The 15,954-nt window shown below is 39.9% G+C and overlaps 2 protein-coding genes across 4 annotated transcripts in view; both read right to left on the bottom strand.

The window, feature by feature from the left end:
• The window catches only part of nebl (nebulette), a 101,631-nt gene that overhangs the window by 32,101 nt on the left and 53,576 nt on the right, over window positions 1-15,954 (bottom strand). The gene's annotated exons all lie outside the window — the stretch shown is intronic.
• The window catches only part of LOC118796303 (nebulin-like), a 38,183-nt gene that overhangs the window by 3,225 nt on the left and 19,004 nt on the right, over window positions 1-15,954 (bottom strand). For both annotated transcript variants that reach the window (XM_036555131.1, XM_036555139.1), the window contains exons 16-42: window positions 14,568-14,678; window positions 14,340-14,450; window positions 14,079-14,189; window positions 13,686-13,796; window positions 12,611-12,721; window positions 12,252-12,362; window positions 12,053-12,163; window positions 11,119-11,229; window positions 10,891-11,001; window positions 10,537-10,647; window positions 10,336-10,446; window positions 6,499-6,609; window positions 5,576-5,686; window positions 5,388-5,498; window positions 5,127-5,237; window positions 4,899-5,009; window positions 4,571-4,678; window positions 4,363-4,473; window positions 3,458-3,568; window positions 3,087-3,197; window positions 2,894-3,004; window positions 2,606-2,716; window positions 2,344-2,454; window positions 1,999-2,109; window positions 1,380-1,490; window positions 1,057-1,167; window positions 34-144 (exon numbers count right to left, since the gene is read on the bottom strand). In XM_036555131.1, the coding sequence (XP_036411024.1) occupies window positions 34-144; window positions 1,057-1,167; window positions 1,380-1,490; window positions 1,999-2,109; window positions 2,344-2,454; window positions 2,606-2,716; window positions 2,894-3,004; window positions 3,087-3,197; window positions 3,458-3,568; window positions 4,363-4,473; window positions 4,571-4,678; window positions 4,899-5,009; window positions 5,127-5,237; window positions 5,388-5,498; window positions 5,576-5,686; window positions 6,499-6,609; window positions 10,336-10,446; window positions 10,537-10,647; window positions 10,891-11,001; window positions 11,119-11,229; window positions 12,053-12,163; window positions 12,252-12,362; window positions 12,611-12,721; window positions 13,686-13,796; window positions 14,079-14,189; window positions 14,340-14,450; window positions 14,568-14,678 (2,994 nt within the window). The remainder of the gene's footprint in view (window positions 1-33; window positions 145-1,056; window positions 1,168-1,379; window positions 1,491-1,998; window positions 2,110-2,343; window positions 2,455-2,605; window positions 2,717-2,893; window positions 3,005-3,086; window positions 3,198-3,457; window positions 3,569-4,362; window positions 4,474-4,570; window positions 4,679-4,898; window positions 5,010-5,126; window positions 5,238-5,387; window positions 5,499-5,575; window positions 5,687-6,498; window positions 6,610-10,335; window positions 10,447-10,536; window positions 10,648-10,890; window positions 11,002-11,118; window positions 11,230-12,052; window positions 12,164-12,251; window positions 12,363-12,610; window positions 12,722-13,685; window positions 13,797-14,078; window positions 14,190-14,339; window positions 14,451-14,567; window positions 14,679-15,954) is intronic.

Genomic DNA, 15,954 nt, shown 5'->3' with positions numbered 1-15,954 from the left:
CTGCACAGAGACAGTAAATTCGGCTCTCAGTACCTCGCTCTGTAACTGGGAAGCCTCCTTGGCATGCTGGGTCTCCAGGGTCTCGGGCAGCTGGGAGTAAAGGGAGCTGGATACCTGCCTCTTCCCTGCCTCCTTGTATTTAGTCTGTAACACAACAAGGGTAGTTATGAATTCTTACAGAGTCTCACATTAAGGAGTAACCCAGAGAACTTGCAGCTTGGTCAGAATAAGGGTACAGGTCATGCATTAATCACCAGGTAGGACTGACATAATATGATGCAAGCTATACAGACACACAGGCACACACTTCCGCTGCTGAACTGCTAAGCAGTATCTGTCTGAGACTCACACAGGCTGTCAAGCCAAATTATTTTTGACATGTGCTGGAGACAAGAACTGCCCTGCCAAGCAAAACCAGAGCTCCTGATAGGAAAGGCAGACCTCTAGGATTGCTGAATCATGGTCCAGTGTGCCCTCACCACTCAAAGGTAAGAAGCACTGTGACAATTTCCCAGGTATCCCAGTACTCTAGAACAGTGGTTCCCAAAAGGTAGTCTGAATCCAACTCCCACAATACAAAATTTACATTTATTTTAAAAATAATACATGGAATATTTCATAGATTATAGCTGCAAACAACACTAACTACTCCAAACTACTACTGTTTTAATTGAAGTCAGGTTATCTGCTTTGTCATATTAAATCACTATCATGGAAATTCTTTGCAACCTGGAAGAAAACCTCTGTAGTTTGTTATAACCAAGAGTAGCTGACACATCTTTCCATACTTAACAGAACGCTGATACCATTCATGGCTGCTCTACGGCACCACTCTTAAGCAGGAAAGATTCATTCAGATGTACTTTCCTTCATGGTAAGTCTCAGATTCCCCACACTGGACACAATCAGTTCCTACACATAAACATTCTTTCACTTGTTCAAAACCTGCTGCTGTAAGAATATTAAATGAAGCTTCACTTTTACATGGATGCTTAAGTCATCAGAAGACGCAGATAAAACAACAGAACCTCATATAGTCTCTGGATGTCCTCTTACCTCACTCTGGAGCTCTGACACAGCTTTGGCAAACTGGGTCTCTGTGGTCTCTGGGAGCTGAGAGTAAATGCTGGTGGAGATACTCCTTTTCCCACTTTCTTTGTACTTGTTCTGGAGATGAAAGTAGTCAGCAATGCCATGTTTCAGTTATTAAAAATTCTTAGCTCTGGTGCAATCACATCAAAAAAGTTTTACTTTACTCTTGGGGTTAAAATGTAATGCCTTAATTCCAGCTGCACTGTAAGTATTAGTTAAATTAAAGCTGGAATTTCTGAAATCATTATAGCTTGAGAATCAACAAAATAACTGAAATATCTGACTACCTCGCTCTGCAGTTCTGTGAGCTCTCTTGCAAACTGTATCTCTGTTGTCATTGGAAGCTGAGAATAAAGGGAACTTGAAATGTCCTTTTTACCACCTTCTTTATATTTGATCTGAAAAAGACAAAAGTGGAGAATGCAACTGAAGAACAATGGTAAAGTTTTACCTGTAACCTGGATGCTTTTTTAACATGTCAAGTACCTAACTTTCTCTTCCACTATTTGTGCCCCACAAATCACATCAGAGGCACACCCCTTTTCTGTTCTGATTTTTTCCTGGAGCAAATACATTACTCTGGACTACTGTAATCCTACATTATGTTTATGCATCAAAATGCAGTTAGATTTGTTAATACATATACAACACAGGTCGGATTGACCACCCTGACCATGTAGTATAGCACTGTACTGTAACACAGGAAAAAGTGATGTAGCTTTCCAAGTAATGAGGCAGACATTCTCCCTTCTCTTTTATTCCTGATACTGAAGATGCAGCATTTTCTAAATATCAGCTATACAGTGCTAAATAACCCTGGAGGTACAGCATCTAGACATAAAATGAAATTCCTGATGAAATAGGTCAGTTTTCAGTGTTGTGTATGTGAGCGAGTCATTCACTCACCTCACTCTGTAACTGGGAGACCTCCTTGGCATGCTGAATCTCCAGGGTCTCTGGTAGCAGGGAGTACAGAGAGCTGGACACTTCCTTCTTCCCTGGCTGCTTGTATTTAGCCTAAAACATAGCACAAATGCAACTGAAAACAACTCCTTTGATTTCATTACATTTACATTTATTATACAACTCCGCATTCAGCTACAGTAAATCCTATGAGCTACTATCCACTTTTCACTAATAACTGTATCTATAAGATTACCATCCCAGAAACCTGCCTGCTGGATGTATTTGTTGGCAAAACACCAACAAGCATTGTTTAAGGTATTGACTCTTTCATTGATAGACAGATACCTCACTCTGCATTTCTGACATCTGCTTGGCAAACTGAATCTCCATTGTTTCTGGAAGTTGGGAGTAAAGGTTAGTAGAAATCTCATCCCTCAGCCCTTCTTTGTACTTGACCTGAAACATAAACATACAGACATAGAAATATAAACAGGCGCCAAAATACTGTCTGTAAAATATTTATTTCTGTGATGTATATCTGTCTTTTCCCATACTTGACCACTACAGTAGACAAAGGGTCAAACAATAATTGTTCGTCTGGCTTTACCTCACTCTGTACGTCCGAGATCTCTTTGGCAAAATGCGTTTCTATTGTCTCTGGAAGCAGAGAATAAAGGTTTGTAGAAATGTCTTTCTTTAAAGCTTCTTTGTACTTTATCTGAAAATAAAAAGTGGGATTAGAGGACATTCAGTTTGTTCACATGTCATACAGTTATATAGCAAAATTGCCCCTTCAAACTGTCCAACTTTTTCTTTTTGAATGCAGTTATGAACAGAATTTCAACTTAATTAACAAGTAAATGCGATTGTGACAGAGTACTTTAGAAATACCTACCTTGCTCTGTAACTGAGTGGCCTCTTTCACATGCTGGGTCTCCAAGGTCTCTGGTAGCGTGGAGTACAGAGAGCTGGATAATAGCTTCTTCCCTGGCTGCTTGTACTTAGTCTGACACAGAAGAATAGAATTTGTGAAAAAAAAAAACTTTAGGACTGAATTATTAACTCTGTTTATCTATTGGTATACTTACCTCACTCTGGACTTCTGACATGGTTTTGGCAAATTGGGTCTCTGTGGTCTCTGGGAGTTGAGAGTAAATACTCGTGGAAATACCCTGTTTCCCACCTTCTCTGTACTTGTTCTACACAAGAAAATTTTTCAAATTTATTTATAACATTATTTAAAAGTCAGGTTACTACAACCTGATTAATATCACGTTTCCACCGTTTCCTCTAAGATCAGAATTCAACACCAGGACAAAATATTAACACAATTGTATGTACTGGTAACAGTTTCATTTCAATAATTGTTAAAACTGAAATTACTTTTCTTTAAATAGTTTATGGGAAGAGGCATACAACTTAAATGTAAGCACAAAATGAAAAAGAAATTTCATACTACCTCACTCAAAATTTCTGTGACCTCTCTTGCAAACTGTATCTCTGTTGTTTCTGGAAGTTGAGAGTAGAGGGAATTGGATATTTCCTTTTTGCCATCTTCTTTGTACTTGATCTGAGAAAGTCACAAAGTTCTACAGTCACAAAGTGATAACACTATTCTATAAACTAAGATTACAAGTGCAACCTATACACACATCTGACTTTATTATCCACAACACTGCCTGTAGGCAAGACTGCTCAAAACATGTTTCTCAAATTAATGAAATTTATGGCCTAGTACAAAGGCTACCTTCATGTTCACATGGCCGCATAAATGTTGGCAGGCAAAATAAATAACACAAACTGTGCAAAATGTTATGCCAATTTGATTGCACAGAACTAACACATATACAGTACCTACCTCTTGACATCTTACACAAATTTTAAGTTACAAATGAGGGAAAATAATACTGTGTTGAAATACAGACCAAAATCAAATATGTTTCATAAGTGCATTCAGTTGCTTAGCAGATATTTTTATATACAGCAATTTAGGCTACAAGTCTCACATATGATCCATTGGATAGTTACTAAGGTAATTCAGGTTAAGTACCTTGCCTAAAGGTACCACAGCTGTGTCTAAGCAGGGAACTGAAATGGCAACCTTTAGGATGTCAGCTTGAGTTGCAAGGCGTGTTCCTTACCACTACAAATAAATAACAAAAGAATACCTCCCACATGAACCTGGTGTCATTGAATATTGTTTAAATAGTTAATTTGTTGGCCCGACAGCAGACATGCATTCTCAGGACCACTGAGTTGTGCCAATCTGTGCAATTCCCATGCCCTCTTGCACTAGAATTTCACAAGGTGACATTAAACCATTACAAAGGATTGAAAGTGCCTATGAGAGAATGCACTGAGTACCTCGCTCTGTAACTGGTAGGCCTCTTTGGCATGCTCAATCTCCAGGGTCTGTGGTAGCTTGGAGTACAGAGAGCTAGAAACCTCCTTCTTCCCTGTCTCTTTGTATTTAGTCTGAAATACAAGAGTAAAAACAATTGCATGAATGTAGCATTTTTATTGAAATCCAGATGGTGAAAGCGGTTTCTGTATGTTTGTGTCTCTAACTCACCTCACTTTGTAACTGTGAGGCCTCCTTGGCATGCTGGGTCTCCAGGGTCTCTGGTAGTTTGGAGTAAAGAGGGCTGGACACCTGCTTTTTCCCTGCCTTATATTTAGCCTGAAGCACAGCAGAGCAGTACACAAAAAAGAAAATCATCTGCTTCAATGACAATAATTAATTATGCTATTACCACATACATTTCTCTCTGTCCATTGCTAACACAGCCAATGAACAGTGCTGTGTTTTACCAGGTAGGGGAAAAGAACAGCTTGGACATCCTGAGATTTCCCATTCATTCAATCCATTCATTACCAATGACTGAATGACAGATAGATACCTCACTCTGCATTTCCGACATCTGTTTGGCAAATTGAGTCTCGATTGTTTCTTCAAGTTGGGAGTAAAGGTTGGTGGAAATCTCATCCTTCAGCCCTTCTTTGTATTTGATCTTGAAAAGGGGAAAAATAGACAGCTCATGTTTCCAAATCCTTTTTGTGACATATATCCATGTTTTCTGGTTTTTGAGTTACTACAGAAAAGGCTCGATTTTTTCATCAAGATTTACCTCACTCTGTATGTCCGAGATCTCTTTGGCAAACCGGGTTTCTATTGTCTCTGGAAGCAGAGAATAAAGGTTTGTAGAGATTTCCTTCTTCCCCCCCTCTTTGTACTTTATCTGAAAGTGAAAAAGCGGAATTAGACAGTTCATTTTGCTCATTTGTCATACAATAATGGACAAATATTGCACATGAAATTGTTTGCTTTTTGCTTTAAAATGAATTTATGTAGAAAAGTTCATATAACCTACCTATACTGAAATGCCTACCTCGCTCTGTAACTGTGAGGCCTCTTTGGCATGCTGGGTCTCCAGGGTCTCTGGGAGTTTGGAGTAAAGGGAGCTGGACACCTCCTTCTTCCCTGCCTGCTTGTACTTGGTCTGAAATATGACAAGTAAATTAGTAAAAAACACTTAAGTCTGAATTATAAAATCTGGTCCTCTACTGGTACACTTACCTCGCTCTGGACTTCTGACATGGCTTTAGCAAACTGGGTCTCTGTGGTTTCTGGGAGCTGAGAGTAAACACTCATGGAAATACTGTGTTTCCCATCTTCTCTGTACTTGTTCTAGACAAGAAATATATTTATACTGCATTATTCACAACTCAGCTCAATACAACTTGATTAATATCAAGTCTGTTAAGTATATGCAATTCCTGTGTTAAGTATTCACAGTTAGCTTTAAGATAAAAATGCAAGGAAAGGACAGGACAGGACAGAATATTAGCAATTAATAAAAGTTGTATGTGTTGGCAGCAGTCAAAATAAAATGAGTTTTGTCAAATTGTCAGTGCTCCCGCCCCCTAGCTGTTGTGTTTTTGTTTTTCCCTGTCCATGTGCTTTTGTTTTCCTTGTGTTCTAGCTCTGCCCCGCTCCCCGCCCGATCTCCGCCCGCCTGATTGCCTCATCGCCTTCACCTGTCTGCCTGCACACCTGCTTCCCATCCCCTCGTCAGCCCTGCCCTATATCTTCCCTGCATGTCCATGTCCTGTTGCTAGTTCGTAGCAGTGTGATTTTTGCCTGTTTCGTCCCTGCCGTTTTCTCGTCTGTGTGCGGTTTCCCGTTTTCGACCTGCCCTTTATCGACCTGGTTCCTGCCTGCCGCTCTGCCCTGATCGCCCGATATTTCTGCCTGCCCGGTGTTTGACCCTGCCTGTTCTGGTTTCCTGTACCTGGATTTGCCCTCGGACTGCCTTTTTGGTTTAGACCCTGGTTGTTTACCGTTTACGATCTTGCCTGCGGAATCAATAAATTTGCCTGGAACCCGACGCTCCTGTGGTCTGCGACTGAGTCCTTGGCTGAGCCCTGACACAAATATCTTATGTGAAGTTGTGCATGACTGAAATGAAAGCACAAAATAACAACTACATTTCCTACTACCTCACTCAGTGCTTCTGAAAGCTCTCTTGCAAACTGTATCTCTGTTGTTTCTGGAAGTTGAGAGTAAAGGGAACTGGACATTTCCTTTTTGCCATCTTCTTTGTACTTGATCTGGAAGACAAGAAAGGTTGAGAAGGACAGTTCTGTAAAAAGTGCCAAAGTGCCAATACTATTCTACAAGCTAGGATTACAAATACAACATATATAAACATATGATTTCATTCACAATACAACCTATAGGTATGATTGCTCAAAACATGTTTCTCATAGTGATAAAAGGCCAAATGAAAAGATTAGTATAAGAACTAAGTATAAGAACAATACCAAATCATCAGTGTCACAGTAGAAAGTAGGAGCCATAATATAATATTTACATTTAAGTGCATTTATTAATTTGGCAGATGCTTTTATCCAAAGCAACTTACAAATGAGTCAGAGTACAACACAAGCAAAAAGCCAAATAAGGAGTCAACAATATTATAAGCACAGCATAACCAAGTTTGAATAGTTGGCCAGACTAGCTGGTAGAGACTAGTTTACAGTATAAGAATTTGCTTTAGGTGGTAGTATTGCAGGTGTTCAGGTGAACATGGAAGAGCTGTGTCTTCAGATTTTTCTTGAAGATGGTGAGGGACTTAGCAGAACGGATGAAGTGTGGAAGTTCTTTCCACTATCGGGGGACAACGGTGGAGAAGGTTCTGGAAAGTGATTTTGTGCCGCAATGTGATGGGGCCACCAGACACCATTTAGGAGCAGAGCGTAGTGGTCAGGAGAGAACATAGACTTGTACTATTGAGTTCAGGCTGGTAGGTGCAGTTTTGCTGGATGTTCTGAAGACATACAGCATTTTGCTAATGGTCATAACAGGAGCAAAAGGGAGTTTGAGGATATTGTGCTTTCACTTCACAAACACATGGGCAGGAAGATGGGCAGTGGCTGCCGTGACTGTTGACCTCATTCCACCACTGGAAGGCCAGAGTAGAGAAGAGACATGGCCAACCACAGGTTGCAACCAGAGGTTGCAAAGTGGAGCGGTCTGGCAGGAGAGTAAGGCTTGACAATAGGTTATACGTGCAGTCAGTTCCTTTTGCTAACACATAGGCTAGGACCAGAGATTTGTATTTTAGTCGGGCTATAATTGGCCAGTGGAGGAAGGTGAGGAGAGGCATGGGATGCGAGTATTTGGCTGGTCATAGACCAGACAAGCTGTTGGTAGTTGGAGAGGCCTGAATGCACACGTGGGGAAATCAATAAAGAAAGAGTTGCAGCAGTCCATTTGAGATAGCACATGGGCCTGGACAATCAGCTGGGTAGCAGATGCAGTGAGAAATGGATATACGTAGTGGATATTGTAAAAAAAAAAAAAAAAAAAGAATCAACAGCTCTGAGTAACTGTCGTTGTGCTTTCACTCAAGGACAGTCTGTTTTCCACAACTACAGCAAGATTCTTGGCAGTCTGGAATGTGGACACCACTTTGTTATCAGTTATAATGTGGATATCTTTGAAGGGGGAGGATGTGGCAGGTATGTAGGTCAGTTGGCAATATTTAGTCCAAGATGCCAACTGATCCTCCAACCTGAAATGTCATTGAGGAAAGCATGAAGCAGTATGTATGTCAGCGTGAGCGAAGGAGATAAAAAGCTGTGTATCAACAGCATAGCAGTGGTAGTGAAATCCATAGGAGGATATTATTGAGGGATGTTGTGTAAAAGGAAAACAGGAGGGGATTGAAAATGGCTCCCTGTGGTAATGCTGTTGGATTCTTAGACAGAGCCAGGACAGGTTACTTCACAGGATCATGGAGAAAGGTATGCAGAGAGCCATTTCTAGACATTGCCTGAGATGCCTAATTCTGACAGAATTACCAAATACCTGATAGTCACCTGTATCAAACTTTGTACAGCAATCAAGTAGAATTACGGCTGTTTTTTTTCCATTACAAACAGGATATACATTTCAGTTGAGTGGCTGTCCTTAAAGTCAGTGTGATTGGGGTCAATTAGGCTATTCTGAGTCTGGCAGCATATCAGCTGGTTGGTCACAACTCATTGAAGCTCCCAAGAAAATAATGGGGAGAGGAATACCAGTCAGTAGTTCTGGGTGGCAGATGGTTGGCTTTGGAAGCAGAGGTGAGACATGTGCCTCCTTATATTTGTTAGGAACACAACTAGTGATCAGGATCTGACTTGGCATAAAATCTACAGCAGAAGTGCAGGAGCAGAGGACTGCAGTAAGGGAAAGGGGATAGAGCTCAGTGGGCAAGTGGTAGGACATTTGCATGTTAGGAGCTGTATAGGACCAGCATTGGACATTGCTGCCAAATGAATAAATGTAAATGTAATGTAAAATGCAGAGGTACTCAGTAGGTTACCAGAGGAGGAGTAGGTTTATGACTGAGGAAGGGAATGTGGTAGCTTAGAGATGCGAATATCAGTAGCACCGGATTCAAAAGAGTATGGAAGGTCGTCTGTTATGACAGTAGAAGGAGGTGGAGGAGGTGGTGGGTTGAGCAGAGAGGAGACTACTGCAAATAAATTGCGTGGGTGCCATAGAAGGTGCAAGGTGTTTGTTGCAGCTTTGATCTTGGTTTGAAAACAAAAAGCCTTAGCAGATGAGATTTCAGAGGAAAATGATGACAGGAGACATTGGTAAGCTGCCAGGTCAGTAGGCAGTTTTGATTTTTGTTCCACTTTCTTTCTGCAGAGCGCAGTTTGGCCCTTTCTGCATTTAAAGTATAAGACAACCTGGAAACTATCTTAATCATTCCAGAGGGGAGTGGAGGGGCAAAGGAGATGAAGCAATGGTCAGAGAGGTGAAGCAGTGTCACACTGAGACAACTTATGGAGACTGGACAAGAGTGAACATAATAAGTCAAGTCATCAGAGGAATCCAGAAAATTGAGGGTTCTGGAACTGGACACTGAAGTCTCCACGCAGTATCACAGCAGCGCCATCTCCGGGAAAAGACATGAGAAAGAAGTCCAGTTCATCAAGGAAGGTTCCTATTGGGCCAGGTGGGCAACAGAGGACAACAATATGTAGTCTGGTATGTTTCAATATATTATTCAAAGGAGTACATATTCAGCTAAGTGAGAAGAAGAACTGAGAACTACTATAGGGGCACATAAGGAACCCAGTGCCAGCACCCTGACCAGATGGTCCAGTGTATGAGAGAAGGAGGACATGGACGATACAGCCGCCATTGCAGTAGTATTATTACGTCTCAGTGACAGCGAAGAACAGAAGGTCTAGATGAGAGGCAAAGACTATTTGTACTGCTGATTGACAGTTAAAGAGGCAAATGCTGACCTGGGGCTGGAGTTGCGGAGCAAGTGGATTAGCAGATGATCTATGCTGAGAGCGAGTGCTACTGTGTGCTTGTCTGGTGGAGAAATGGACAGGGATCTTTTGTTGGCGCATACCTACACTAATAAATAAATGCAACCAAGCTCTACTGCCTAACAGCTTTTTAAATTTTACAAATTCATACAACCAGAGTTCATACAACCAAGGTTTTCACATGAAGTTGTTTTGTTTCTCTGGATGTATATGTGCTAATATTTCTTGTTGCACTTCCTTGATGGACTCTGGCTGGTGGACCTCCTTGTCTTTGCACAACCGGGTCTCACACACGAACATATCTCACACACGAACATTTTCTCAATTTGTTTGTTGGCCCAACAATAAATGCTCTGAGCTTTGACAAATGACAAATGACAATGACAAAGTTGACATTGCCTCAGTAGTCCCTCCCAAGAGTTAAACCAATGTAAAAGACCTAAAGAGGACCTGTGCGAGTCCTGTGGAGAGGTGAGCAAAAGAGAAAATAATGAGTACCTCGCTCTGTAACTGGTAGGCCTCTTTAGCATGCTGGGTCTCTAAGGTCTCTGGCAGCTGGGAGTACAGAGAGCTGGACACCTCCTTCTTCCCTGCCTCCTTGTACTTGGTCTGAAATACAAGAGCAAAAAACAATTGCAGGAATGTAGCATTTATATTGAAATCCAGAGTGGTTCCTTTGCTTGAGAATCCCCAACTCACCTCGCTCTGCAACTGGGAGGCCTCCTTAGCATGCTGGGTCTCCAGGGTCTCTGACAGCTTGGAGTAAAGGGAGGTGGACACCTCCTTCTTCCCTGCCTCCTTGTATTTAGCCTAAGACACAGCAGAGGAGCACACAGAAAAATAAAAAAATCAACTTCTTTGATTACATTAATTCATCGTGCCAACTCCACATACATTGCTCTCTGTTGCCACCCAACACTGAAAATGAACAGAGCTGTGGTTTACCAGATAGGGGAAAAGAACAGCTTGGACATCCTGATATTTTTGTCTGTCTTCTTCTGTGACATTTGTTACAACCCATTCATCACCAATGACTGAATGACAGATAGATACCTCACTCTGCATTTCCGACATCTGTTTGGCAAACTGAGTCTCTGTTGTCTCCGGAAGTTGGGAGTAAAGGTTGGTGGAAATCTCATCCTTCAGCCCTTCTTTGTATTTGATCTTGAAAAGGGGAAAAATAGACAGCTCATGTTTCCAAATCCTTTTTGTGACATATATACATTTTTTCTGGTTTTTGAGTTACTACAGAAAAGGCTCGATTTTTTCATCAAGATTTACCTCACTCTGTATGTCCGAGATCTCTTTGGCAAACCGGGTTTCTATTGTCTCCGGAAGCAGAGAATAAAGGTTTGTAGAAATTGCCTTCTTGAAACCTTCTTTGTACTTTATCTGAAAGTGAAAGAAGATCATTGGAGTGCATTTTTATATTACTGTATGACATATTTTGCCAGAGTGATCTGGCTGGAGCATAGGGTTAGGGATTGATCGTAGGCATGATGGGGCTGTCCCAATCACTGCCCTGTACGCTAGCACCAAGATTTGAACTTCATGCAAGGGGTAACAGGAAGCCAGTGAAGTGAAGTGAGGTGAGGAGGGGTGTGACTTGACAACATTTAGGGAGGTCATAGACAAGTCATGCAGCTACGTTCTGGATCAACTGCAAAGGTTTGATGATATTCATGCCACAATTATCTTATTTAAAATTTTATTTTTTACATCAACATATGATTGACACTTTGATTGACAAGTTTCATAATATTGATTATTGTACTTATAAAAATATGTACTTGTTTTTAAGAACACTTTTTCTGACAAGCTCAAGTACAAGAGATAAATCATTTGATTGTCTTCTCAATGTGTGGGGAGGTGGAATTCTGTGCATGTTGAAGTTTTCACCAGTATCCTAGGCTCTAGACTGACTGGAACCCAGGTTGCTCTACATGACAGCTTTTCAATGTTATCATACATGTTGTACTCATTTTGTGTCTAAGTTGGCTTAAACAAGTGGGCTTCATGTAATGTACACACTACCATAATGTATGGGATATCGTCATGGCCAGTACGTGAATTCTGTCTACTCCTAGATATGACAGACCACAGCAGACATCTATGCTTTCAACAACTTTGTCTTGACGCTGGGACGATTCATGTAAAATTGGGATAGGCATAGAGGGGAAAATCACCACCCTGCCAATTGGTTATAGTTGTATACCTCGCTCTGTAACTGTGAGGCCTCTTTGGCATGCTGGGTCTCCAGGGTCTCTGGTAGCTTGGAGTACAGAGAGCTGGATACTTGCTTCTTCCCTGGCTGCTTGTACTTCATCTGAAACACAACAGCTGAATTTAAAAAAAAGAACAAAAAACACATATAAAAGACTGAAAAAAAATTGTTCTTCTACTGGTACACTTACCTCACTCTGGAGTTCTGACACGGCCTTGGCAAACTGTGTCTCTGTGGTCTCTGGGAGTTGGGAGTAAACACTCATGGAAGATTTCCTTTTCCCATCTTCTTTGTACTTGTTCTACACAAGAAAAATATATTTAAAGTGCAGAATTATAACTCAGATCCACACACTCTTAAGTTAACAGCAAGTGTGTTTCAGGCACACAATCACATTGTACACTGAGGTAACATAATAATGCAACCTCCAAAACAAAATATTAGCAAATCTAGATGTATTAATCTGCAATGACTGTTAAAAGTGAAATCAATCTTACGTGAAATTTAACTTAAATAAAAACAAAAAATGAAAAATAAATTCCACACCACCTCACTCAGGATTTCTGTGACCTCTCTAGCAAATTGTATCTCAGTTGTTTCTGGAAGTTGAGAGTAAAGGGAACTTGAAATGTCCTTTTTGCCATCTTCTTTGTATTTTATCTGGAAAAGTAATAAACATTTATAGCTATAAATGATAAAAGTTATTCTATAAACTAAGATTACAAGTGCAACCTACATACACATCTGACATCCACAACACAACTTGCAGCCAGGATTGCTCAAAACATGTTTCTCACATCGATAAAATGCATGGCCTATTTTGTATGTGACACAAAAAATTGGTATCTTCAACATCAAAACGAGAGATATCCTTTATGACTTGATATTCCTTAATATCCGTTAATATCCTTAGTATCAACCATATGGACCATTTTATTTATGCCAAAACAAACAATTTTCCAAACTAAAACTACAGAAATGCAGTATGATTTAACATACATTACGAGGTAATATTTGCTTTACAATTTACGCCTACTCAAACCTTTTGAGTTGTTGTAGCTGCAAAAAGTTTAAAATGACCAGCTTGTCAAATCAAGGTGGCCATAGGCTTCTCATCAATGACATGCACAATTGTCAGGTCTGGGAACTGAGAGAATGCTGGCAGGCAAACTAAATATAAATGTAAATAACATGGGAGTCTTTGTGGGCAATTTGATTGCACCAAATTAACTCACACACAATAGCTTGCTCTTCACAGATGATAATCCGATGCAAATAAAAAGTTACAAATCAGGTAAAATAATATTGTGCTTAAATAGACACAAATGAACAGTACATATCATATTGTAATCTATCTTCCAATTGCTTGAATCTTCCTGAGAAAAAGCATTTCAAGTGAAAAATACTCCCATATGAACCTACTGTCATTTAAGATTTTTCTCAATTCATTTATTGGACCAACAGGAAACATCCATTTTCAGGATCAGTGAGTTATGCCAACTGTAGCACTTCCCAAAGCACTCCAGGACCAGAATTTCCCAAGGTGACATTAAACCATTATAAAATATTAAAGGGCCTATGCCAGCCCTTCGGAGAGGTGTGTGAAAGAGAATGCACTGAGTACCTCACTCTGTAACTGGGAAGCCTTCTTGGCATGCTGGGTCTCCAAGGTCTCAGGCAGCTGGGAGTACAGAGAGCTAGACACCTCCTTCTTCCCTGCCTCCTTGTATTTAGTCTGATTTACAAAAGCAAAAAACAATTACTTGAATGTAGCACTTATTTTCCAAATGAGCAACAGTGTAGCATATTGGTTAAGGAGCAGGACTGCTGCTGTACCATTGGGCAAGGTACTTAATCCAAAATTGCCTCTGCAAATATCCAGCTGTATAAATGGAAAACATTGTAAAAAAAAAAAGAAAACACAGCAAAACTGTAACCAATGTCAGTCACTCTGGGTAAGACCATCTGCTAAATGCCAATAATCTAGTACAGAAGATCAGAACAGCACCCAACTCACCTCGCTCCGTAACTGGTAGGCCTCTTTAGCTTGCTGGGTTTCCAGGGTCTCTGGTAGCTGGGAATAAAGTGAGCTGGACACCTCCTTCTTCCCTGCCTGCTTGTACTTAGTCTAAAACACAAACACACCAAATAAATGCTTCTTTTAAAGGTTTCACTCCCAGAAAACAGTCTCCATGATGTACTTTATGGCAAGGCGTTGAGACTGGTGTCATTGCACTTTAAGCTTTAGGGATTGATTTATCAACTAACTGACAGATACCTCACTCTGAATTTCTGACATCTGTTTGGCAAACTGAGTCTCTGTTGTCTCTGGAAGTTGGGAGTAAAGGTTGGTGGAAATCTCATCCTTCAGCCCTTCTTTGTATTTGATCTTGAAAAGGGGAAAAATAGACAGCTCATTTTTCCAAATCCTTTTTGTGACTTATATCCATGTTTTCTGGTTTTTGAGTTACTACAGAAAAGGCTCGTTTTTTTCATCAAGATTTACCTCACTCTGTATGTCCGAGATCTCTTTGGCAAACCGGGTTTCTATTGTCTCCGGAAGCAGAGAATAAAGGTTTGTAGAAATTGCCTTCTTGAAACCTTCTTTGTACTTTATCTGAAAGTGAAAAGATATTATTGGAGTGCATTTCTATATTACTGCATGACATATTTTGCCACATTTTGCATCATACAGTAATATAGAAATGAATACTGTTAATTATGTTTATAGTTTTGGACATATTTTTCTATAATTTGATACCAGTATGGCACCATTTAAATATTATTATTATACCACTACTACTTTGAATCTGAGAATGAAAAAGGGAATTAGAGAGCATTTAACCTCATTTAACCCACAAGCACTTTTCTTTTGAACATGTATAATTTGACACCTGTTAAAGAAAATTCATTACATCCATAGATTAGTATGGTGCTATTATGAATATATATAAATCAAAATAAAGCCCTGTGAAACCTATAATTGTTTAAGTAACTTCACAAACTACACAAAAAATAGTTTTACAGATTCTGACATTTAAAATTTGATGATGTTAAAACAAGGGTGTATTAGAAATGATACACCTTAATTGAATTGAATTGTTAATATGAAATCATACACCTTAATTGAATTGTTGTATTAAATATGATGTCATGAATGACAGTAAGGGCAGTTCTACTTTTCCAATACAAAGATTTATTAGTTTTTACTTTTGTGAACACTGCAATATGACTGGCTCTGGGAACAGGAAGAACTGTATCCATGTTCTAGGATGACATTCAAGTTGCTCTACCACATAATTATACAACTGTAATGTGCTGTACTCATTTTGAGAACAAGTATTTTTATTTTACTGTCCATTTATTAAAAAATTAATGTGGCCCTCCAAATGGGTGTCTGAAGATTGATACCACAGTGAATGAGCTTTCTTACTCTGACAAGAATTAGGCCTGCATTTGTTTCAAAATGCTGAAAACACAGTGAAGAAAATGGAGTTCAATGTCAGAGATGATGTCTATATTTGCTAGCTAGCAGACTATGGGATTCAGCACAGACAGTAAAAATTGATTGTGAGCAATGGCTTTTAAGTAGCCGATCTCTCACTCGTCTGCACAGTGAAGATTCCACAATAGCATTTGATCCAGACAGGGAAAGTACAATATTACTTTTTTCACTGTGACATTTTGGTTAGTTGTAGATACAGTCTTCACCCAAACAATAACCACAATTAGTTTAATCCACTTACACCATGACAAACAGGCTGAGAATGACAGCACTTTGATTCTCTACATGTTGGGAACAAAGGTATCCAAAACTTAAAATGCACTCAGTGCACTGAAGCACAGCTTACCATGCAGTGTGTAATATCAGCATCACCAGTATGTAACAAATG

This window comes from Megalops cyprinoides, chromosome 2 (assembly GCF_013368585.1).
Source record: "Megalops cyprinoides isolate fMegCyp1 chromosome 2, fMegCyp1.pri, whole genome shotgun sequence".
NCBI lineage: Eukaryota > Metazoa > Chordata > Actinopteri > Elopiformes > Megalopidae > Megalops > Megalops cyprinoides.
Note: the sequence above shows the minus strand (reverse complement) of the source record. Positions and strands in the feature narration are given on the sequence as shown.